This window comes from Tinamus guttatus, unplaced genomic scaffold, assembly GCF_059628265.1.
Source record: "Tinamus guttatus ecotype Peru unplaced genomic scaffold, ASM5962826v1 Tinamus_guttatus_pri_ptg000260l, whole genome shotgun sequence".
NCBI classification, from domain to species: Eukaryota; Metazoa; Chordata; class Aves; order Tinamiformes; family Tinamidae; genus Tinamus; species Tinamus guttatus.
The window spans coordinates 4,488,295-4,512,501 of NW_028288794.1; the positions used below are offsets into that span (position 1 = coordinate 4,488,295).

General features: G+C 37.3%; 1 protein-coding gene across 2 annotated transcripts in view; it reads right to left on the reverse strand.

Moving 5' to 3' along the window:
• Positions 1 to 24,207, reverse strand: part of AGPS (alkylglycerone phosphate synthase) — a 43,632-nt gene that overhangs the window by 14,139 nt on the left and 5,286 nt on the right. The window contains exons 2-14 of one of the 2 annotated variants that reach the window (XM_088527038.1): positions 20,968 to 21,057; positions 16,979 to 17,069; positions 14,041 to 14,161; positions 13,886 to 13,960; positions 13,139 to 13,210; positions 12,296 to 12,375; positions 11,133 to 11,213; positions 9,442 to 9,567; positions 8,106 to 8,214; positions 7,539 to 7,666; positions 5,220 to 5,271; positions 3,337 to 3,413; positions 1,389 to 1,501 (exon numbers count right to left, since the gene is read on the reverse strand). In XM_088527038.1, the coding sequence (XP_088383164.1) occupies positions 1,389 to 1,501; positions 3,337 to 3,413; positions 5,220 to 5,271; positions 7,539 to 7,666; positions 8,106 to 8,214; positions 9,442 to 9,567; positions 11,133 to 11,213; positions 12,296 to 12,375; positions 13,139 to 13,210; positions 13,886 to 13,960; positions 14,041 to 14,161; positions 16,979 to 17,069; positions 20,968 to 21,057 (1,215 nt within the window). Of the gene's footprint in view, positions 1 to 1,388; positions 1,502 to 3,336; positions 3,414 to 5,219; positions 5,272 to 7,538; positions 7,667 to 8,105; positions 8,215 to 9,441; positions 9,568 to 11,132; positions 11,214 to 12,295; positions 12,376 to 13,138; positions 13,211 to 13,885; positions 13,961 to 14,040; positions 14,162 to 16,978; positions 17,070 to 20,967; positions 21,209 to 24,207 lie in introns of those variants that run through there. The other variant, XM_088527039.1, reaches the window with a different exon arrangement.

The window sequence follows — 24,207 nt, forward strand, 5'->3', positions numbered from 1 at the left end:
GAGGTGTGACACTGAATTAGACCTGCAGTTAAGCTGCAGCTAAGAACAGAATCTATTATGTTTCCTACTTAAACAGTGAGTCATCTCACTTTAACTTTGGACTGTTTTCATGGTAAAGAACTTATCTTTTGCATAGCAGATTCAGACAAGTACCACTTAAATATATTTGCATTGTGATGCTTATTAATAAGCTAAAATTCTCAGAAATATTAATCTCCCTGAAAAATAATGAATAGGCTGGAATTTTTTTTTTATGGCAATGACAACTTATTTCAACATAGATCTTCAGTGAATAAAGATAGAACTGTGAAGAATTAATCTAAAGAGGGCTAAACAGTAAATCATTTGAAGTGATCTTAGACGCTTAGGCTTCATGAAAAAGCAGAGGGAAAACTGGACAGAGTACATCCTTGATGGTCACATACAGAAATATGTGCAATTACATGTCTAAGACTGTGTTGGGTTTCTGTACATGTGTGCTCACAGGTCAAAGCAGCAAAGCTGTTGATTTAAAGATCTCAAAAAAGTTATATGTGAACAAAAACCTGAACTCCACTCCATAGTGCGCCACCTGCCCCAAAAAGGAACCACTGAATGATACCAAACTGCCCCTGTGAAACTTTGTAAGTCACTTAAGTGACAGAATCAAAGCACAAGTGTCAAAAAATACTCTAGAAAGAGTTAAGGCATTTCTCTATATGTAGATAGTTGAGATACCTGCAATACTGTTCTTAAAAATAAAAAGGTTTGTTTTTGACAAATGACACTCTTGATTGCTCTCATCAGTCAATCAACCAAAACGGATGGAGAGAAACCATTCAATCATTACTCAGCCTAATACCGCAGTGCTTTCTGTTCCTTGTTCTTTGAAAGTACAAAAAGGTTTCTGGGTCAGACTGGTTTGGGACATATATACATGAAATTCCTTTAATTAAAAGGAAATATTTTGTAAATAAATAAATAAATAAATAAAAATTCTTTATTCACGTTCTGATGTTGATTCTGCAAAATGTTAAGTATCACCTTCATGACTTTGTCTTCATCTCTTTGTAGCTAAAGTAAAAAGTTTTATTTTAGTATTGCAGAACAAGCAGCTTCCAAGTTTGTGTGTATATATATATATATATAATAATGGCTAGCTCAAGGTCTAATAATTTCAACTGCATATTTAATCAAAACATTTTGCACTATTATCAATAGCTCAAGTGCCTCAGTGAGCTTAACTATTATTAGGGATTAGCACAAACTATATTTAAAGAGGACATTAAGTATCTAATCAATTATTCACACAGTTAGTAAACTGAGAACAGATCTATGCAACAATTTCTACAAAAAGAGCAGTTTTATTTAACTTGCAGCTTCATATGAAAGTTTTTTGAAAAGCATACCCAAACTTTGTGGCAATATCATAGACTTGCTTTTCATGCTGAAGAACCTTCTCTCTGTCACCCTCAAAGAGTAAGGTAGCTACACACAATACGTTAGGATCAAATCCTTTAAACTGCAAAAAAGAAAAAAAAAAAAAAAACACACTTTAGGTCATGTTCTGTAGGAGCATACCATAGAAAAACCTCTAAACCTGGGAAAGCACTACGGAAAGGAGGGAAGTTAACCATTCAAACTGTGCAGAGAGCATACCCCAGTGGAAACAGGAAGAAACCTGCATGAAAGGTTTAACAGCAATGTGGTCCTGTTGTTCGCATGACTTTGTTCAAGAAGAGTTGAAGAGGCAAGAGTCAAATCTCTCAGCAGCACAAAGAGTAAGAGCATTAATTATTTTCCACATACTGCTTTGATTAATTAGATTCTGTGAATTACTGAGTTATTTTTTTCTCCATTCTTCCTAAATCTACATTGCAGTGTTAATTAAACCTTATTCTAGTCTTCTGCTCTATCCTTCTACCACAATCAGCAGCCAACACTTCATAATTCAAGAGACACTGGAGAGAGTAGAGTGTGAATTGGCAGACAGGCAAAATACCCAGAGCATTTGTGAACACTCGAATGTGACTGTCTGAACTAGGAGCCTTCAAGGCACCCAGAAGTCTTCATAGAGCAAGGGTCATTACAACCCATAGACTCACACCACAAATTATGTGAAACAGTTCAGAGGTGAGCAGCAACGCGGGTTCCCAAGGATGCTGCTCCTCCTCTGTAGGATGGAGCGTCTCATTCCCAGGGCACATGGACGGCAGCCCCCTCGGGGTCATCAAAACTTCCTTTCTCTACTCTCACCTCCCCTCCTAGCTGGGATTTGTTGTGTACTCCAGAGGACTATGCCCTACTAGAGAAACAAGAAAGGCAAACTGGTCACTAACTCCGAGTCTCTGCACTGTTACATGTTGCATTTTTCCAGATGTTGGGATTGTAATACAATTTTATTTGGTAAGTGGTAATGCTGTTGCAGTAGATATTGCTTACTGGGATTTTGATCGCAAAACCAATAAAAATTGTATTGCTAAAACACTCATTTCTTTGAATACTCTTGCGTTACAACAGCTTAGAGAGGAGGTAAAACTATTTCCAGGCCATCTCTAAACCTAACATGCTTTCCAAGCAAGAGAAGCCCAGAGCACTTTCTGTTGAAACACCATGCGAACCATTAAGTCTCCCAGTCCTGCCTGTTCTGTGAAGATACCCAGTAGCATCAGATTAAAACAGATTCTTTACCATCTGCTCCTAACACAACAGGTATCTAAATATTGTTTACTACATTAGAATACTTGTATTTGTGTAAAAGTCTTTAGCAAGTATATTTTAGGAAAAAAGACAGTAACAAGACAGGTTAGTTAAAATACAAGTTTAGGTGAAATTATTTTTGAATCTATCGATTCTGAATTAAAAACAGGCACCTATTTGAATGAATTCAAAGAACAACAATCTATATTGAAAACTCAACAAAATAACCTGAGGTTCTTTCAAATTTCTAGTTTAGCACAATAGCAAGTTAAGCTACAGCTCGAGAAAATCTGGGGAGATACAAGAAAATCGTAAAATGCTAGTTTCACTCCAGCAGTATTAAGTGATGACCAATGGATTCTAAATCACATATTTTTGTTTTCATCTTGCTTTGTCACTCATTGTTAGACAAGACACTTATCTACATACATCACAGGAGAGATTAGCTCTCATGGAACAACTGCTCAAACAGATAATCTCATTTTGGATTAAAATACCTTGATACTGTCCAGTTAACCGATTTGCAATTTCATACAATGTAGGAAGTGTCTGTTACACTCACGAACTCTGCTGCATCGGAGACTGTACAACAGAAAACTCACAACTCCATGAATAGCACGAAAAGTCTCAAGAAGTATTAAAACCCCAACCAGGTACCTTTGTGATGTAGAATTTTTTCAGTCCATCCAAAAACGATGTAAAAATGGAAGCAACTTGTGGTTTAAGAGCATGACCTTTGGCAAAAGTGGAAAAAAAGTGTGTTTAGGTAAATAGTAATCTTAACTCCTAGCCCTACCATCAAGCAAAGGAAATAGTTGGTAGGTAAAGCAAGAATCACTTTTTTCCAATCATTTAGAAAACTGATTTAGGAAGAGGTTGTTATTAATTTTTAAAAGGCATACGTGTAGCTCCATGAATATTCCACTTAACACTACTTCAGAGATGTAATTAAGACTGACCTAGTTTAGATCTTTACAAGCACACGGTACACAGAAAGTTGTTTAAAAAGCACTTCATTAGGCTTTATTCTATAAAGCTAAACAAAACCAGTGACCTTTTTAAAGTTATGCCAAAACCACTGAAAGCAATAGTCAAAAGTGGTACAAGCAAGGAGTTAAGCAATCTTTCCTTTAATGGTTATGTCACTTGTGCAAAATTTTGTACATAAAACTAGTAATTGCTTCCTTAATCACATACAGAGAACTACAATTACTAGGATATATAAATGGTGTCTTGGAGTCTGTTAAATTAACATCTCTGCCTCAAGACTGGGTTTAATTGAGATGAAAGCCTTTTACTATTTGTTCCATTGTTTTCAGTTACAAGCAACTTCTGAACTCCCATAACTACTTAATTTCAACAGTCTTGCATCTGGCCTGCATGCTATGAGCCCAATTCATAAAAAAAGTTATGCACTATTTACATGATATTTCCTTCTAAAATACTTCGAAGTCTTTCCTCCCAAATAAAGCATGAACTTCAGTAACTGGTTCCCCCCTTCACCCCTCTTCAAGGAGGAACTCCCCCTTGTACAAATCCCAAAGAATATACACATAAGCACATTTAAGTATGCAAAAAGGAAAAAAACAGCACCAAAGAAGGTAATGAAAGGATATGAATTTATTAAACCACAACCTGTAAAAGCAAGAGGATTTATCTCAATTCAACCTAAAACTCTCATGGGTAACCAAACAACCAACCTCAGATCAAAGCCGCAAAGTGGAATACTGGATTTTGGGGGTTAGCTGTTGGTTTAAAAGCTTACAATTCGTCAGAATTGTTTTCAGTTAAGAAGTAAAAACTCATCTGCCTTTTGCTATCAATGTCAGAGAAACAGTGCAACAACAACAACAACAAAAAATGGCCAAAGCAAGCAGCAAGGCTTGCTGGCTCTCAATTTACTACCTCTTTTTTTTCCTTTAAAAGCAGATCTTGACTTTGTGATCAAAGAGAGTGTTCAGCTTCCTCAATACCAAAGGTTTTTGAGGTCAGATTTCATACTTTTATCTTGAGAGCACAATCAATATACAACAGTCTTAGCAAGAACTTGGTGCACTGTAAAACATCAGCTCTTTACATAGTAGAATTTCAGGGACTCTTCAAAAGTATCCTGAGCTAGAATACTGCTTTTTTCCACAAAGCTCCTACAGTTTAATCTGATCATTTCCTCTAAGAGGAGCTCCAATATGATCACTCTGCATGTCTGACGTTGTTCTATTTCTGCATTTAAACTTGTTAAAAATTTACCAAGAAATTGCTATACAAATTGTGATACGAAGGAATAAGTTCCAAAAGTCTTATGTATGTATCTGCACAGTATGGTTCTTTCCTGATTGCAGTATCCAAGCTTGCTTTTCCAGAGGAAAAGATGGATTTTTCACAAGCAGTAAGCGTCATGGCATTGTTCAGAACTTCATCTTGAGGTTCATTACTTTCTTTGTCTACTTTTGAGTAAAGAATGCCAGCTAAGACAAACTTCAGCTACCAAAAAATAAAGACCCATCAGAAACAGGTATTCGAGACAAGATATATGAACTTACCAAACTGAAACTGTGCATTGTCCACAAGGCGAATTGATGCAGGAGCACATCTCTTGAGGGCAAAGTTGCAGGAACAAGAGGGAAGAATTAAAGACTGTCATGCATTTCAGTAAAATTGTGTTCACAAGGCTTTTACACACAGACAGGCTTTAGAACTCAGTGCACCAGAACCACATTAGGTTCATCCACATGAAAAAAATTGTCAAGTAGTTACACAAAATATCTCATTCTAGAAAGATACTCTAACGAGCGCCCACTCACTACTATATGACAACGTCTGAGAGGACTTCTCCCTGCATTTTCAATAGAAGACCTGTCAGACAAGGTGAGTCTGCATTTGATGACTATACTTCCTTTTCTTTTTAACAGCATAAAATATGCTTTAAGGCTAGAAATCTTCTCATGTTAATACAGTTGCAGTAAGAATACAGTTACAGTAAGAAATGTCTAACGCTATTCAAAATACCTCAACAAAATATTTCTCTTCTCAAACCATCTTTGGACTATAACATCCAAAGATCTTTGGCATGCAAGTATTTAGCATATTACAGCAATTCAGAAAACCACTGGAGACACCTGACAAACAACTTGACTAGAGCATCAAGTTTATGTTGCATCACCCAAAATACACATATTATTTGTATATTTTGCCATCAGATGGTGATCAAAATCCACATCTCGGTCCAGTTTGTATTCTGCATTGCATGGAAGTCTGGAGACCAGTAACAGCAGTTATCTTTCATGAGGCAAACAGGTTGTATCTATGGACACATTCTACATCATGTAGTCAGAGTATGTCCAGTCACATACCAAGATGTGCAACCAGAGAAGATGACAACAGATTGTCTGAAATTTAAGCAAGCTTTCATTCCATCACGTGAGCACAGCAGCCCTCCTTTGTCACTTGGTTGACATGTTCACCCTTATCACAGGGTTAATGTCTATTTGGTCACATGACAGAAGAAAGGGACCTAAGAAAAGGCTAGCTGGCCCGGTAGGTTGACAGAGCAGGTTGGATAAGCAGGTTTTTATGGGACAGACTGCCTACAATCCTCATGTCCTTGCATTACAACAGACCAATACAGACAAACCTGAACTTCTCAGATAAAAATTATTGTAATTACTACCAACACTGATGTGAGGGGGCACAGAGAAGACAATAAGTAACCCAGGATTAAGTAAATTATGAAACAGCAACAGTATCAGAAGATTAGAATAAGAACAGTATGTGATAAAAACCTTTCCCCCTTTAAACCCAATGCTAGATAAAAGACAATAGATTCTTAAATTGGCTTAAGCTGTTGCCTGTACATATAATTAACTACTCCCAATCCGCTTAGGTACCATTAAGAGGAAGGACAAGTACCAAGAGTGGAAGTATGTGACAGAGGAATTGTTAGGTGCTGCTGACTAGCATACATATCATCCACATGGTAGTCTGGACAGCTAGCTTAGAATATTAAATCACTTATTTAGATCCACTGCTGGAAATCATAAAGCTGTGTTTAATTTGACAGTTATTAGAACATTTCTGAAATGCTTTCCCCAATTCAAGGTGTATTCTATTACGCACAGCAGTGATTTGGTACTTTATGCAGAGCCAATAAAACTTAGTCTGAGCTCATGAAGAAAGAGACTATATATTGCAATATTTTCTTGAAAGCAGAGCCACGAAAAGAGGCGTAACAATAACAGTGTGGACAGTGTGCTAACCAAAGCCCATTTTCCTAGAGTCACACAATTGTGATCACACGTTTGAGAGGATTCTATTTAAACCTGAAGTGAAAACTCAATTTTAACTGAAAACATCCAGCTCACCTCAACAGGCCAGAGCCTTCAACAAGACTTTTCTACCCCTGTAAGCATAGACCATATACTTGTATTCCATGACTTTTGTTCCTATGTCACTTTAGATCCCTGAGCCCAGCTGTTCTTTTGAGGAATTAATTTGCAACATACAAACAAATCCTGTTCCCCTCCACAATCAAAGAACCTGAGGACAAAACTTTCCACTGCTGGAGACAAAGTCCAATTGCCTGCCAGAATATGGTAGGAACTGCCACTGAACGTCACCAGAAAAGTGCATCCACAGTTTAGCTCAGTAACTGTCAAAATGCAGAACCTGCTCAGTCGTCAGTTGGATCATTTGGGGAAGCCTGGCAGACCATATGCGCTTACTGACTTTCACATGCTCTCAAATCTTTGTTTACCAAATGCCAAGAAAGACAGACTGGAACATCAGCCTCCCCTTGGCACTACACTCAGGACAATGCTAGAACCTGTGTTCTTGCACAAAGTCAACATAAGGCTTCTCTTTACCTGCTTTGCCACTTCCCTTAAGCAGGCCACCCCTCTTTCAAAGTTGGGGAAGACCACAGAGCCATACTTCTGGTACTCGGGGACTGGGCGAATCTTTATTGTAACTTCAGTAACCACGCCAAGAGTTCCTTCAGGGAAAAAGAAAAACTAGGCAGTAAAGTGCTGGAAGATGCACTTCAAGTTACCCAACTTATTAGCAACTGCTTACTAAGTTTCACATTGACATAAGTTAGAAGTCCCCAAAATTCAAAATTGAACAACTGCTAGATGATTTATCCCTGACAATTTACACAGGAAAAAAAAAAAGAATCTTACAAGCTACCCTCTAAATCACAGAACTAGAACTAGACACAGAACTTGTTACTAGAAATACAGAGTAACTACACAGCTACATAACTTTATGGCCCTAACTAAGGTCTCAGTGTGTTATCACAACACAAGAAATCCATGCCTGCAGAATGTCACCTATAAACACATTGAAAGCCACAGTGTTAGAGATACGCAAATCACAAAGCCATTACAGAAGCTAAATTAAGATGCAGTTACATGGTATTACTGTGTTTATACCTTCAGATCCCATAATGAAGTGATGGATGTCAGGTCCTGTTGACATGCGAGGTACTTGACAGTTTTTTTCTACAACTCCTCTAGGAGTTACCATTTTTATATGAATCACCTGTTTAAACAGTATATAATGATTACACATTCTAGCATTAAGCACAGATTTTCTTTTTTAATGATAATAATCATTTACTATGAAATTCCTATTAAGCTTGACGTAGTTCAGCCTTGTAGGATTTAGATGTTCTGCAGGCTGCCCTAAAAACTTTCGGGATACCAGAGAACTGTTAACCATTATTTCTAATGCAACACAGTTTGCCAACACAACAGATTGTTCCCAGGTCCCTGCCAAATGAAATTAACTGTTGACTGCAGGCAGTCATGGTTAAAACTGCTTTGTTTCTCTCAATATTGACAGTACTTTCTTTGTACACTAGAATTTGAATCCAGAATATACATAAGGCTTAACAGGAAAAAAAGAAAGTATTTTTGAAGCAGAAGAAACATGTTTTGTTGCTTAAGTTATGCTTGATAAAGAGAGCTAGTCTGACTCAGACATCAGTTGCTACAGAAATATATTTCTACTGGAGGAAAGAGAAGACACCTTTGTGAAATGAATTATATTTAATGTACAATTCATATGTAAGGGTAGAAGGTTCTTTTTGTTTGCTTCTTTTTAAGTGTTTCATGAACAACACAAAAAGGTAGATTTTTTTTTATTGATAATATGCTTACATTACTTGGGTTAGTATTTTAAAACTTAAAATGAACTTAAGACAGAATCCTGCCAGGCCCAGCCCCTTGCTTTCTTCATGACTCCTGCATACCACATGGTGATGTGGCATTTAGCACTTGTGCACCCACAGGGCCCATCAGATCAGCTTGTCAATTTGAAAAAAAAAGCAGCTTAGGGGGGTGAGGGTGGTAAGAGAACCAGCTTGCTGACAGAGAGGGCTGATTCAACATGACTACTTCAAGAATACAAAACAGATAAGGCAGCATGTGCATTTTGCAATGGATTAATCACAAATTAAGACAGGATCAGTCACAGAGAGCATTAAACAGTGAAAGAAGGCAGAATCAAGATAGGGACTAATCTTGACTGAGAGCAGTCACTGAGTGCCAAAGAGTCAGGCTTGTTTTTATATCAGTGTTACATATTATCAGACTAATACCAAAACCAAACAAACAAGCATCTCCCTCAAAATTTGATGCCAAGATTGTATTGTTTGTTAACAGAACTGCAATTCACCCTCTCTTTTCCATCATTATTAGTCACTACAAAAATTAAGCCTTTGAGCCATCAATAAAACAAATTAGAACAAGCATTAGAAATATTTACCAGATCTTCAATGTTTCCATAGATGTTTTTTTTCATGCCTGATGCTCGTGTTGCTACCCATCCTCCAAGGGAACTGAATTCCATGGAATCTGGTTCATGGCCTGTACAGAAGCCACTTTCAGCAAGCTGAAGGAAGGAAACAATACATTCTGCACAGAGCCTGCATTTACTTAAAAAAATTAAAATACTGATCCTTGGAGTATTAATACCAAGAAATATCCTACCACCCCTACCCCCCGGTTATTCAGTCAGAAATGTGTGTGTTTTGCTTTGATAGTTAAGTGCAATGCAAAATGATTCTGCTTCTACCTTGCGTATGCGGAGCTGTATATTTACCTGTAATACTCCTCTCCCCATTTTAAAACAGACGCTACTGCTTGTGAGAAGGTACAACTCAAATGCATATGGAAAAAATAATGAAGCAACTGCCAACTATACAAAAAACCTTGCCAATATACAAGGCGCTTAATCACTTGTTCTTTTTATTCTAATATGATATGCAGCAGGTCTACAGAAAGTGTGACCAAATTGCCTGGACTTAATTCCCTCAAGGAGTGATGTGTTTTAATATAGAGCCATCTGTCCGGGCCTCCTGCATGCAATGCTGTCAACTATTTGTGATGCAGATCAGGCATTCCTGTGCATTAAGTAGTCACTTGTTTCTCATTTTTCTATATTAGTTTGGCTTTGCCATCTGCACAGCACCTGAGGTCTACTGAAAATCCTTAAAATTGCTGCACCAAAGCAGGCCAACAGAAATTGAGATCCAGCAGTCTCACAATGAAAAAACTGCATTTAGTGTATTTGAAACAATCAGTTTGCACTGTCACAATCTAGCTAGAGATGAAAAAGCCATCTTTCTCATCATAAATCATTGTCAGTAAAGCTTTACAAATTCTCTTCCCCTTCCCTCCATCCAAAAAAAGAAAAGAAGGGTGAAAATAGTTGTTCAAAAGAAACTTTTCAAGCAAGTTTTTGTGCATTTATAAAGTTCATTAAGGCCCTTTGGAAAGTTTAGATGACATTTAGCTGTCAAATAAGGCAGAAATTACCTAACACTTTATGAACAAAGGGTGTCTCCTGAGGAATAGTAGCAAATATTCGCAGCTTGCTTGATTACAGAGGAACACTGAGAAAGAAGATGCCGTGGCTTGTCTGATAAACCAATTAAAAGCATCCAAAGATCACTGAGAAATGATGAATTTTTCCACTGGGATCCATGTTTTGAACTCCCTCAACTCTCCTTTAGAGAATTTTAAGCAGCACCAGCAGCAGCAAATCTGCTATATGCTACAACCTCTCTGAGGAAACACTGCCTCTAGCTAAAATAATTAAATCTTTTGCCATAGAACAACAGTTCATACTTTTTCTGCTCTATCTTGTGAAGTGACAACATTTCAAAGTGAAGTGCCTTATAAAAGGCATAGCTAAGATTTGCAAGCAGCACACTATTACAGCTGATCAATTGTCAGCTTATTATTGCATGTTCTTTGTAGCTAGAGCTAGCAACAGTTTTAATATATATATATATCAAATACAGCATCCAGTGTAATATAGTTCATAACCATGTATTTAATGCTTAGCAGTTCAGTGCCTGTATGAAAATACACCATAAATCCAATGATTTTTGGCAAGATGAGGAGCAACTTTAAGAACGATATGAAGAAACACAGGATCACAAGTCTAAATACCTGTTTTTCCAAGTCTTGTCCAATAATGCCAGCTTCTACACAAGCTGTTAAGTTTTTCTCATCTATCCAGAGAATCCGATTCTGTTGAAAAACACATCAAAGTTAAGAATTAGTATTAAAGATTTGTTTACTTGTTCTAAAACACTATATAGCCCACATACTTGCTCATAAAACTTAATACAATTCTACTTGTGACAGCAATGGAAGCTGAGCTCCCTCAACACCTCAAACAGCTACACAACAGGTTATGGTTTGTAAAGTCACTATGAAGTGACTAAAAGTAGCATTATACTCATTAGTCAATTTACCCGAGGAAGGCTTAGAGAAGCCCTTCAGAAAAGCCAGAAGTAATTTAGTTCTTACAGAAATTAATGACATAATTATTTTTTTTTCCCCACAACTGGAACAACTGAAGGTATCTGAATCTAAATATCTAGACATTAAGAGTGCACCAAAGGAAGTATTCCTGAATATGTATGGTGGGTTAAGTAGGCTGCAGGCAATAATCCACTTCAGCTCTTGGGTGTTGACACACTACACTAGAAACAGAAAATATACTCGGACATGCTATAAGAGAAGTACTTAAGAAAGTTAAAATATCTAGAAAGATTATTTCATTTTGTTTGATGGGAACATTCACTGTCCTATTAGCATATTCTACTGAACAGGAAAGAAGCAAATACTATGAATTACAGGCTACCCTAAGTGTCACAGTCAAAAAGAACAATCCATGCAAAGGAGAAAAAATCCATGCAAAATAGAAAAGAAATGCAAGTTTCATTTTAGCTCACTTCATACAGAGCAAGTCAAAACCTTCAACTTCCCTCTTCACTCTTAACTAGGGATTATCTAGTCAATACAGATAATAGCTCTGCTTTTATCTTGAACAGAGGTTAGAAAAAGCAGCATTATGAAAACTGTTTTAAGACATTAATAGACAGAGAAAACAGGCAGTTGTAGTAACATCAGTAAAATACCATTTGAATTAAAAGAAAATTTAATCAAGAACTTAATCATACTATACATGGCATATGTATAGTATTTCTAACTCTTTATTCCCGCATTAAGCACAGAAACATTATTCTCCACTGATCATCATTTAAAGTAGTTGTAGGGTGCTTTTAATTTCAACATGTTTTTTTTCTTATAGAAGAGCTATGTACCATTTGTGATGTGTCCAAGGAGACAATTGTTCTTTTCTCTTCCTCAGGACATTCAAGAGCACTAGAGACACTTGTTCCTCCTGAAAATATGGAAAAAAACATTGTTTAATAAAAGTTATCTTAGAACATTACATGTAACCTGTTCTTTCTCATGTTATGAACTTAAAGATCACTTTCTTTATGCTGCTTATCCTTGACCAGCATCCCACTGCTGACGCTAAAGTCCAGAACAGAATATTGAAATAGAGCAATATCAAAGCCATCCGAGAAACTGTTGTTGTTTTTAAATACCAAGTGATAGAATTACAAAGATATTATGCTCCTATCTGGAAAGTTGGCTGAATCTCCTTAATATAGGAACACAATACTTACCACAATACTTACCTTCAATCAATATAAAACTTTTGGAAGAGTATAACTATAAAAACAGATGAATAAAATCAGATGGCAAACCTCTTTGGAGGTTTCTAATGCATCTTTATAATATATCCTAGAACCACCTCTGCAAACCCTCTGACTTCTCAAAGACTACAAAAGTCACAAGAGAAAGAAAAAAACAATAATACTAACGAGAATGTGTAAGGTACTACAAGAATCCCTTTCAGGCACTAATGACTGCAGAGACAGTGCCAACTAATCAAGCACATAAAACACTCTCCAAGAGCAACACCACCAGACACCTTCGCTTCCCACAATAGAAGGGGAAGCATTTTCCTTAAACACTCCTCATCCCCCAAGGTAGAAAGTTCAAATAATTAATTGTGAATTACAATATACCAAAATTTAATTCAAGTACATTTTAACTTATTGATGTTAAACAGCCTGAGATTTGATAATACTTACCACCAAATGGTATTATGCAGAGACTGTGCTTACAGGCTAACTCCACAATTTTAACTACATCTTCGTGGCAAACTGAAAAAAATTGACACACACAAAATTTTTGTTTAGAAAACAGGCTGAATAAACGGCAGCACCTTTTCAAACACCAGCAAAGAAGATATTTCAAAAGCAGTTAGGGAGCAAATACAAACCAGGCTCAAAAGTATTGGAGTTCCAGAGTGAAGTTCAGATTTGAACAATCATACTTCTAAAGAAAAGACTATAACCTTAGTTTCCTGGTAAAATAGCCTTGCTATACTCATGGATTGAGACTTCCTAGCAAACTAGCTAGCAAACATTTCTGCTAGATGTATTGGAGAGAAAGTTAAGTTCAAGTCTTCTTTAAAGTAGGTTATCCAATACATATGAAGTGAAAAAAGTCTCCTCTGAAACACGAAGAAGAAAAACATCTGTTTTATCCTGGCTGACATTCAGTTTCAAAAGCAGAGTTGCTTGTCATATTTGCTTTTTTGAATGCATTCCAATTCATCTGCCCACAAAAACTTCAGCTACATTTAACAACGAACTTGACTTCCCCGTGGCAATATGAAGTATTGGGATATCCCAGGCAAAACTAGTAATCCAGACGTTAAGTGATCATGGTTACCACTCATGAAAAAAACCCTTCAGGAGTTTCTCCATGACAAGAAAGTATAGTTTAGGAAACAAATTCCCAGATCAGAAAGGAAAAGAAGAATTACGGCTTACCAGGCCAGACAACTATATCAGGAATTCGCTTAAAAATTCCTTCCCTGAGTGCAAATATCTCATGTAGGCAGTGACCTAAAACCCAAATAATAAATTAAGAAGTTAGAACAGGAAGTATCTAAAAGCACACAGTTACATAAATGACATCCTCTTACCATGAGCTCTGAATACCCTATCTTCTGCATCCTGTGAATATGAGATTTTAGTGGCTCTAAGATCCTGAATGAATTCTTCATTTACAATGGGTGGAGGTACATCATTAACATTTAAGGTTGCCTAGAAAACAGAAATTTAAGAAGTAAGTTCATTTTTGAATGTTTAAAAAAGTAGCTCTTTTAATGTAATGAATAGAGGAACTTTTAGGTTTATTCACACTTTTTCCCCACCGCCTTTAACTAAGGTGTTATTTAATTGAATATAAAGTTTTAGTCTTATGCTTAAAACCTCAGATGCCTATACTTCAATGCATTCCTATTGGGGAAAAAATAAGTTTCTTCTAACTACCAGTCGCTCAAGAACAGGAGAATTGAATTTTTTTTTTCAATATCTTCATTTAATACTCCTAAAAATAAGCTGCACAAAACCACCTGAAGCATACACTGTAGGTCTTTCAAAATTTCAACACAAAGACAATCCTAGCAAGCCAAGTAACACCAGCTTCAACTGAAATGAAAGAGCATTCTTAAAATTTTGTTTTCAAGTCAATAGGAAAGGCTGTATGCACTGTCTAATGATGCCAGATGAGCTTGCTTAAAATCCTACTACCAAAGACCAAGTATTATGTACAAGAGCCTACATAATCAAAGAAAGAACATTTCTTTTTTTAGGCCATCTTATGCTTATTGACCAGTAAAAGCTGAATTCATTTTCCTCTCATTTCTTAAATTCTACGCCTTCTATAAAAAACTACATTCACCCATGAAAATTTCCTGTCCTTGAAGGGTTTCATCTATTTTTGTTCCACCCAGCCTATACTTTCTGCTGCCATGTTAGGAGTGAATTGTTAAGACAAAATCTTAGAGCACAGCACCAGCTCCCAAACTAACTGTAAGGAGAATACAGAGATCTATAGTCTCTCATCTGGCACCCTCCAGTCTCTTCTGAACTGGCTGGCTCTTGCACTAAGATAACTACAGGAAGAAGGACAACCTTCAAAAAGGAAGTGTTCAGGTAACGAGCAGACCCATGAGGAGGCAACTTTCCTACTTGCCTAACAGTGCCCATTATAAAAGAAATAACATATGTTGATGTTGGAATTTTTAAAAGTACTTACAGGAATTATTCATTAAGGAACATCTGCATGAGACAGCTACTTGGCTGTCTTCAAGCCTCAAAGAGCCTCAAGGTTCAAAAGCAGCACATTGCTACTAAGAGATGACAACTTAACACAATAAGCACAGATGAAGCCAAGATCAGATTTCATGTACATTGTGTGTTTGAATGATTCATCTCTAAACTTGGCTTTGGGACATTTTCCAGCGAAGTCTATGTTCACTCTAAATAGACTCATCTATTTGAGTAAGTTAATTTACTTAAGGAAAGCATCCTCAATAAAAGATAGACCTGTTACAACACTGCAAGTAGTGGCCCACAAGAACATAGATCCCAGATGACATCTGAAAGGTTGACCATTTCTCAGCTTTCTGCAGGAAATTTACTGAAGAAAGCAGTAAATGCTCACTTATAATCTATAATTCACTTATACTAACTATCTATAACAATGTCAGATGAAAAATATACCTTTATTCTTGTAGGAATGAGCTATTTGAATGAGATTCATATACTGGAAGGGCAGCAAGGAAGCCTACTTGAACTAAGTTTGTTGCTTCTGTTGATAAGGCTTTTCTAATCTGAGGAGAAAGAAAACTGATGAAGCTTTGAGCATCAAGAAGCAGGAACATTTACTGCTTGCTAGTGATAGCAAGAAAGCAACTTGCACTGCAAAAACTTCTGGTCTTATAGAACAGAGGCAAGAAGAAATGAGGTACAAAGACTAACGGACCAAGAAGCCCTTTTCCTACTGCTGTTCCTATGCCCGAGTTCCTTTATTCTCTGATGACAGCAGACAGTAAAAAGTAATATACACTAGAAACCATCACTGAGACATTAGAACAGAAGACCCACAGTAATAGTTAGGAATTCTGCAAGTCCAGACTTACATTAGAGACTCCAGAGGGGTCTCCTATCTGGTGTCAAGGTTACAACAAAATTCAGATTACGACAGCATGAGAACTTCCTACACAACAGGATAGAACTCATATTGCTGGCCGATCTCATGAGGAGCAGGTCTGCAAGATGTGCTGTAGAAGGAGGATAATATTTGAGAAGCCTCCCTTGTCTTCTAATCATACTTCTTTCTATGTTTCTATACATAAGAAAGGGGAAGAACTGCTCTCAGGCCACTAGTCACAACTAGTGAAAGCAATTCCACTACCACTTAAAACCAATGTGGGTCAAGGAAGATGCTCATGTGAAGACAGATTTCCCCCCCCCCCCCCCGCAACTGTCCTGGCAGTTCTATTGGCCTGCAAGCCATAACAGATGAAAGCAGGAATGGTCAGAACAAGACTGAAGACATGTTCACATTTTCAGGTCCTAAAAGATTATTGGCTTCAGCAAAAATGCAATCTTGAGCTAACTGAAGAAACTGTTTTCCAGAACAGGTCACTTCCTAACCACTGCATGAGCATAGCCTGTTTATAACAAATGCACTGGAAACATTGCATATTTTAACTTCACCATCTTTACACTTGTTACCGTGAACAACCATGAGTCCTTGTAAATGAAACTCCCTCTTGGCTAAAAGTTTCAGCAAATGGGAAAACAAACTACAACTACGGACAAAAATTCACTTTGCAAAAGACTTACTGCAATTAAAGTATTACCAGCTGAATGAGAATAGCAAGTTTTTCTATTGAAGGTTTCATGTAGCAGTTCTGTAACAAATATCAGCTCTTCTAAAGTGCTGCTATACTGTAAGTCAACCATATGCAAAGCCATTTGACAACTTCCGAATTGTTTTTAGTACACAAACTGGTCTTGATCACCAATATGAATGTTCAAAGGAACTGATTTTTTGAGCTATTTACTTACTCTAGAGGTAGATTTGTGCTCCAGACTTGCTCCAAAGGTTTTTTCTATCCATTCCTTAAAAGTTGGTAATACCATACCACCTAATCTGTACCTGTAAAGTCAATATTACATATGGTCATTTTAAATTAAAACAATGCATATCAGACACACTGCTTTTGATGCTACTTGGTCACAAAGAGTAAGTTTTAAATGAAATGCTTTATCTACATGCTTGCAAGACTTCTATATATTCAACTTTCATGCAAGCACATACTTCACAGTATTTAAGTGTTCTGTACTTAACACAAAATCATACCAACTGTTAACTTAAATATCACTTTCACTTTAAGATCTTTGGGAATCACAGCAAAATTTAGGGTTTTGCAGTTTTTGTTTGTTTGTTTTTTAACCACTACCACCCTCTCCATTTAAGAAATGTCTCCGAGTAAGGCAGAAGGCTGTGTGACAACTGCTTTTACTCTTTCTACATTTTCTAACCCAAGCTACTCACTCTTCTCAGTCAATATTTCAATCAAAGACTGGAGTCTAGGTGAGCAAAAACCACCATAATGCAAGTTCAACACCTTCCAGGTCGAATAACCCTCTGAATGCCACAGAAAAGCCATGTACTTGGCTGTACCATGTACCATGCCAGGTACTGTCCTAACAGAAGACGTTGTATGGCATGAGAAGCCTCAGGTCAAGCCCCAGAAGGGGAACATGGACACTGAAAAGTATTTAGCTTCTATCTTAGGAAAAGCCTATCTACATAGCAGATAAAAATCTGTGAAAGTTTACTCTGAATTAGCTGGACAGACAAGGGACAGATGAGCTGATTACAGCCATGCAACCACATGCAGAATAGGTGAGGCGGGAGACGCACTGTTCAGATCAAAGTTGTTAATTATATGTACACATGATGCACATATACAAATGTACAAACGTTCTCCAAGGAGAAGAGAACAGTATTAGGAACTTTCAGCAGCTGAGAAACCTTACTACAGATTCCACCTGGATCACTGCATTAAGCCTGATAAGTGTTCTTGAAGATTTTTATTCACTGTTGAGCCAGTTACAAGCCTGACCCATCAATGGTTCTGAAGTTTGGGAACTTAAGCTTCAGCAATCTTCACTACTTATTCAAAGGCCAAACTAGATCTATAAGCAGTTCCTACCAGTAGCAGTTTCCTGGAAAAGGAAATCCTGTTTCACTAACCATGGAGTTCTGTGAATGAACACATAATTAAAAAACATTTGTTTTTCCACAAAGATTAGTAGAGGAAGTATGCTGCTACAGAACTAAAGGAAAGGTTCTCTCATTAACTGAAAGAAGTTAAGACAGGAAGGGCAAGGATTATTGATCCCTGTCCAAGACAAACTCAGCAGTACAGGTCCTCACAGAGCAATACTGGTGGGAACAATGCTGAAGATTTCTTTAAAATCTTCATTGGTGTTCTAAATTAAAGAGTGGAATCTCCAAGCAGGTGGAAATTAAGTCCATTTTGGCCACCCTGGTTGCACAGAACTCTAGAATCTTTTAAAAAAGGTAAATAAGCAGGCAAATGAAAAACAAAAGATAAACTTTGATGTAGATGATTGCAGGAGCAGGAAAAAAGATCAAATGGCACATGCACATTCTGCTGAACTCAGGTTGCTTGTTAATCCAGTAAAAATTTTGGCATCATCACTAACAACATACAACAGCAGCCAAGTATTATGCATCATCAGGAAGAGTTTTGAGAAACAAGACAGTCTTTTTGCTCCTTATAAGACCTTCATTCATCTTGATTTGTGTGTGCAGCTCCTGCCCCTGCATCAAGACAGGCAGCATTAGAGAAAGTTCACAGAAGTAAGATCAAGGGGATAGAGTTTTGCAAGGAGAGACTAGAACACCCAGGACTTCTCTGTATGGTCAGAAGAGTATGGGGAGGAGATATGACCAAGTCCTGCAATCAAGGTGGTAGCAGATAAGTTGAACAAAGAAGTGTTATTCCCCTAATCCTACAACACAAGAAATAAGGGGTACTCAGTTTAAGACAGAAGTACATTACACAGCAAGTGACCCTTCCAGAAGGTGCTGCCAGAAGGATGCTAGAGAGCCAGGCAGTATCAGTTTACTGTCTCAAAGAGTATTTGGTAAGTTCATGGACAATATATCTGTAAATGGACACTAAAAGCACTAGGCATCTCCAGCAATCTTTGCAGATGCTGAAAGAGTAGTTGTCACAAAAGTTGAGTTCCCACTCTTCTCAGAGTCCTTCTATCCCCGGGAGACCACTGCATAGGAGCTACACTGGCATGGCCCAAGAGGGCCCTTCTCATTAACCATCACTCAGAGAGACTGCAGATGGGCAAGAGCAGCACCATTCCAGAGCATGGACTCGTGCTCATTAGCCAAACCAGCAGCAGCCTCTAAAATGAAAGTCCAGTTCCATGCCCTTTCTTTCTTCATTGCGGAAGCTTGCTATGGAGCATAACCTACTCCAGAGGAAGAGCTAAAGAAATATCAGCTGGAAGAATGAGTGGCAGTGATAGGAGCAAAAGTCTAGGTAAAAAAAAAAAAAAAAAAAAGAGGAAAAAAGAAAAATCTCTTCTATGCAATCCTAAAGAGGAATTTATGAAAACAATGTAATGTTCTGATTTCTTTAGTGCAGTATGTCAGGATCCTCAAACCCTGTCAGGATCCTCAAACCCTACCTACCCTCAGCTTTGTGAGCTATGAAAGTAGCTATGAATACTTGTTGTTTTCCCATTCCTCCCATTTTCTTTCAGTGCTTCCCATTTCTTTGCTTCTAAGAAAAGAAATAAGGACAACTTGGACAAAATTCAGGCAAAATTCAGGCAACTGATAGTGCAATCTCAAAAGCCTCAACCATATCCCAAAGGCAAGTGCATTTCAGCAGTAACTCCACCTGGCTTGAAAGGCCTGTTTGGTGGCTAAGCAAGCACACAGAGCAGCAGCTGTGCCTGCCAGAGGACGACAACTCTGGAAGATGTGTGTTCATAACTAGGCAGCTCTCTAGCAACTAAAGCAAATGCTTATGGAATCTCCACAAACTACTGGAGATCTTATAAAAATCTTATGGAAAGGAAGAGAAGGTCCTATTTGACCTTTAGAAAAGCTCTAGAATGGCTTTCAACTCCAAGAAACAGCTTCGCAGATCTCATTATTTCTAGCAAGAAACCACCAGTGTGTTCTTGAGACATTAATACTGAAACAGTAGTAATGGCTCGCTTAAATGTAAGCACATCAGTATGATACGCAGAGAAAAGTTACTAGTTACTATATTTATATCTTTTAAAATCAGGAAAAAGATTGCAAGGCTCTTTCCTCTTTCAGGGAGGAAAAAGTATGTGAAATGAAAGGCTGAAATGCTACTGGAAGAGAGTGATCAGTTTAAGTAGTCTTAATCTTCCTGTTATTTACTCAAGGATGAAATTTCTTAGACAATTAGGTCTGATGAACAAAGCTCTAGGAGTTAATAAGCCAGAAAAGCATGTTACCACCAAAAAAATGCACTATTAAAGAGCAACTTTTAAGTTCAGAGGATTGAAGAGCTCCATGCAGGAAAGTTTAGAAAAAATGAATTGAAAGTTAAGTAGTAAAGCTACTCGATGATGCTCATGAGATTCTTAAAACTAATAAAATTGCACAGGACTGCTGCATGCTACCAAACCTTTAGGAGGTAAGGCAGATTCTTAACCTGATCCCACTCTTCAAAAGACATTCAATGCACAGTAGATATACAAAGTTATGGATAAGGCAGATTTTGTATTTTTGTAATACTTTAATAAACCTTATTATAAGTCACACAGTCTATTTTAAAACATATGTAAGACTACACATAGAGTGTAATAAACCTGATAAACACCAAACAACCTTAAAACTGATTCTGAGCATAAACAAGGCAGAAAACTTTCTATAACTGAACAATGTTTTTCAATTTGTTTTTTTTTAAAAAGCATTGAATAAAACACTTTATCCTGCTTCAATGATAAATTGAACGTACCTTCTTCCTGTGAATTCTGCTTGACCCTTCTTATTAAATATGAATTTGGAGTCATTATATCCCCAACCATTCCACTTTAGAAGTTCTTGCCTTAAAGGGAGAAAAAAGTGAGAATGTGTTAGCATACTGTAAACCAGAAGCATCTCTGCAATTTGGAGCTTTATGGCTTTGGAAAAGCTTTAGGTAGTAATTCGAGAAAGCAATTGCCCATCACAGGCACACAGCTTAAGACAGTGCAATAAAAAAATCTTTCTGAGGTAACTTTCTTTCACACTGTAGACATGACATCTTGATGTGTGAAAAACACGGTATTTTACAGAAAGACCACCAGTTGAAGCCAACACACACCGTATGATATAGATCAGCAAAAAAGTGATGCTTGAAAGAGGCCCTTTTTTAATTCTACACAAATATTAAAACACCAAAATGCATTATTTGAATTTCAGAATGAAAGACAATTACCACTTATTCTCTGTCAAGAAATAAACTTTATAACATCAACACCGAAAGCCACTGCATTTTTAAATGCTCATTTAACAAAGCACTCCTGGGAAGAAAAAAAAAAATCATTGCAAGAATAATGTACCAAGCAACTTGAATGTGACCTTAAAGTAATGACATCATAAGAAAGAATATGGAAATATATATATAATAATTGCTAAAATACAAAACTAAATCCTCAATCACAACTATTCTAAAATAGAAAATATTTTAATTATGATAGTCCTAAGTCCATAGTATAATCATTTAAGAAGAAATACAAAAACAGTAATTATACATTAACCTAACTTTGCTTGAAAAAAGTCCTCGTTTATTTACTCTAGCTATTAAAGGATAACTTTACAACTGAATTTTATTTAAAAGGCATCTTCAATAAGTTAAAGGCAAATGATTTACCTCAACCCATGGTACGACATGGTTCAATCTTTCAGTAAACAGTGACTGTAACTCAATCTTTCACTAAACAGACAAGGAGTAAGATAAGGATCAGTTGCAACCCTTCCAAAAAAGATGTCTAAATTCAAATAAACCATTGTTATGAATCACTTATAACTCCAGCTTTACATATAAGAAGCTGGGTGATAATTGCTTACTGAAGACCTTTATAACAAAGGTAAGAGGAGCATCAGATGCCAACATGCTGCTTAATCAGAGTTCATTTTCTTCGAGTGGTCCATACACAAGGTTTTCATTAGTCAGATGGAAAACACACAGGAAGCTATGGCACTACAGTTTGAAACACAAGTGTTTCACCAGGCATGTTGCATATATTGTTCCGCCCAACTGAAGCAATTCTAAAGTTTCAGCCAAGATTAAACCATTCAGCCAAGCAGCAGCTGAGATGCAGCAGCCCCTCTGCTGCCCATTTCAACAGGACCAATCCTTGCACTTCACCTTCTCTCAGAAAGGGACAAGGATCCACTCGAGCTTGGTATGAAAGGGACACCTTGGGATCTCCTAGAATATGACAACTAACATTTAATAAGTGTTTTACTAAAACTGGTAACAAGTGCTTGAATTTAAGCGTATTATGTGTTTATATATATATGCATTTCTAATATATTAAGTCAGCCTCGCTGACTGCTGAGGCCACTGACCCACAGGCCCCAAGAAGACCCCTCGGGAGAGCAGGCGGAAAAGCCTGCAGAGTGCGCGGGGGGCTGGCCCTTCGGTCCCGGATTATTCAGGATAGGTGCAGGATTAGGAGCCCTGCAAGGCACAGGCCACAGCACTAGGCTGCTCCTCAGGGTTGCTTTCCTATCTGAAGAACCACAAATTAGGGAAATTACTTTAAGACACCTGCTCTTCACCTTCATGCTTTTTCGGCTTAAGTATGGAAACCACCACCACAACAACAACAAAAAATCATTTTCTGTATCTCCCCATTTTTAACTTCCAAAGATCTCAATATATTCTTCTGAAATAAGAATTTCACAAAGACCACAAAGAAATGCTGAGGATGTACAGTCCTAAACCGATATTAAAGTCTCCCCCAGTGTACGACTAATGCATGCAACAAGTGCTGAGGACTGAGAACTCAAAACACACGTTGATCTGCAATCAATATATACTGCCATTTTTCCTAGATTTTTACAGATTAAATATTGTCTAACAACTCATTATTTGGTACCATCTCAAATGCAAAGTTTGCCCTGCAACAACACCTTAATTTCTATTTTAGTTTTTCAAAAGTCCAAATAATTTCTTAAACTGCTAGCTAAACAGTAAATAATACAAATAAATAAAAGCACACACACACTTAAAAGTTACTCATGATCTCAAAACATGTTAATAATTTCATGTCCAAGCCTGAAAAAACAATCAGAAGTTCAGTTTGATTTGACTGATAGGCATGTGTATATTAAATACATAGCAAGACAATCTTATAAGCATATCCTTACATTTTTCTTTCTATCTATTCTCCAAAGAACACACACAGAGAAGTTGAAGACTCTCACCAACATTTGCTATTTTTCATGTTTTAAAAACTGTTCAGTTCTACATCCTACCTGAACCGTATCATTTTAAGATAGCTCTGTTAGTTGTTACCTTCACAGGAACGGAAATAGTACTAAATTATCCTGATATTCTGCTAAAGATAAAAGTAGGAATATTTTAGCCAGAAATACTACATGGGGGGGGGGGGGGAAGCGACTTTCCCTTCCTCTAGGTTTGGCTTGTCACCAGACGTACTACAGGAGGGGAGGAGAAGAAAAAAAAAAAAAAAGCATGAAGTACTAAATACAAAACAAAGCTTGTTTTTAACATTATATATAATGGTATTGCCCAAAGGGAAAAATCTGAAAGAAAACAAGTTTCCATGGTAACAGTGACACGAGAAGACGGTGTTGCAAAAGCAGCACAGCCGAGCTAAGGAAATTTAGATACTTCATTTTATTACAGTACCTAGCATCAAAATACTCATTTGACTCAATGCAACAAGGATTAATTTTTACATACTTGTTAAACAAATCAAGCCTTTCCTCACTCCCTCTGAGAGCTCATTACAGAATAGGTAGGAGTCACTAGGCAGGAAGCTCTTCAAATCCCAGCGCTGGAGACTGTCACATCCAGCACTGAAACAATCACAGGCACCAAAGCAGAGACACAAGCCCACGCGGTGGCAGCATTTGCCCACCGTAGGGCACGGGTGGCAAGGATTTCCGGTCCCCGCACTCCTCTGGCTCGCCAAGGCTTCCAGCCTTAACCAAGCACTTGAATTAAACCAACATGGGCTTC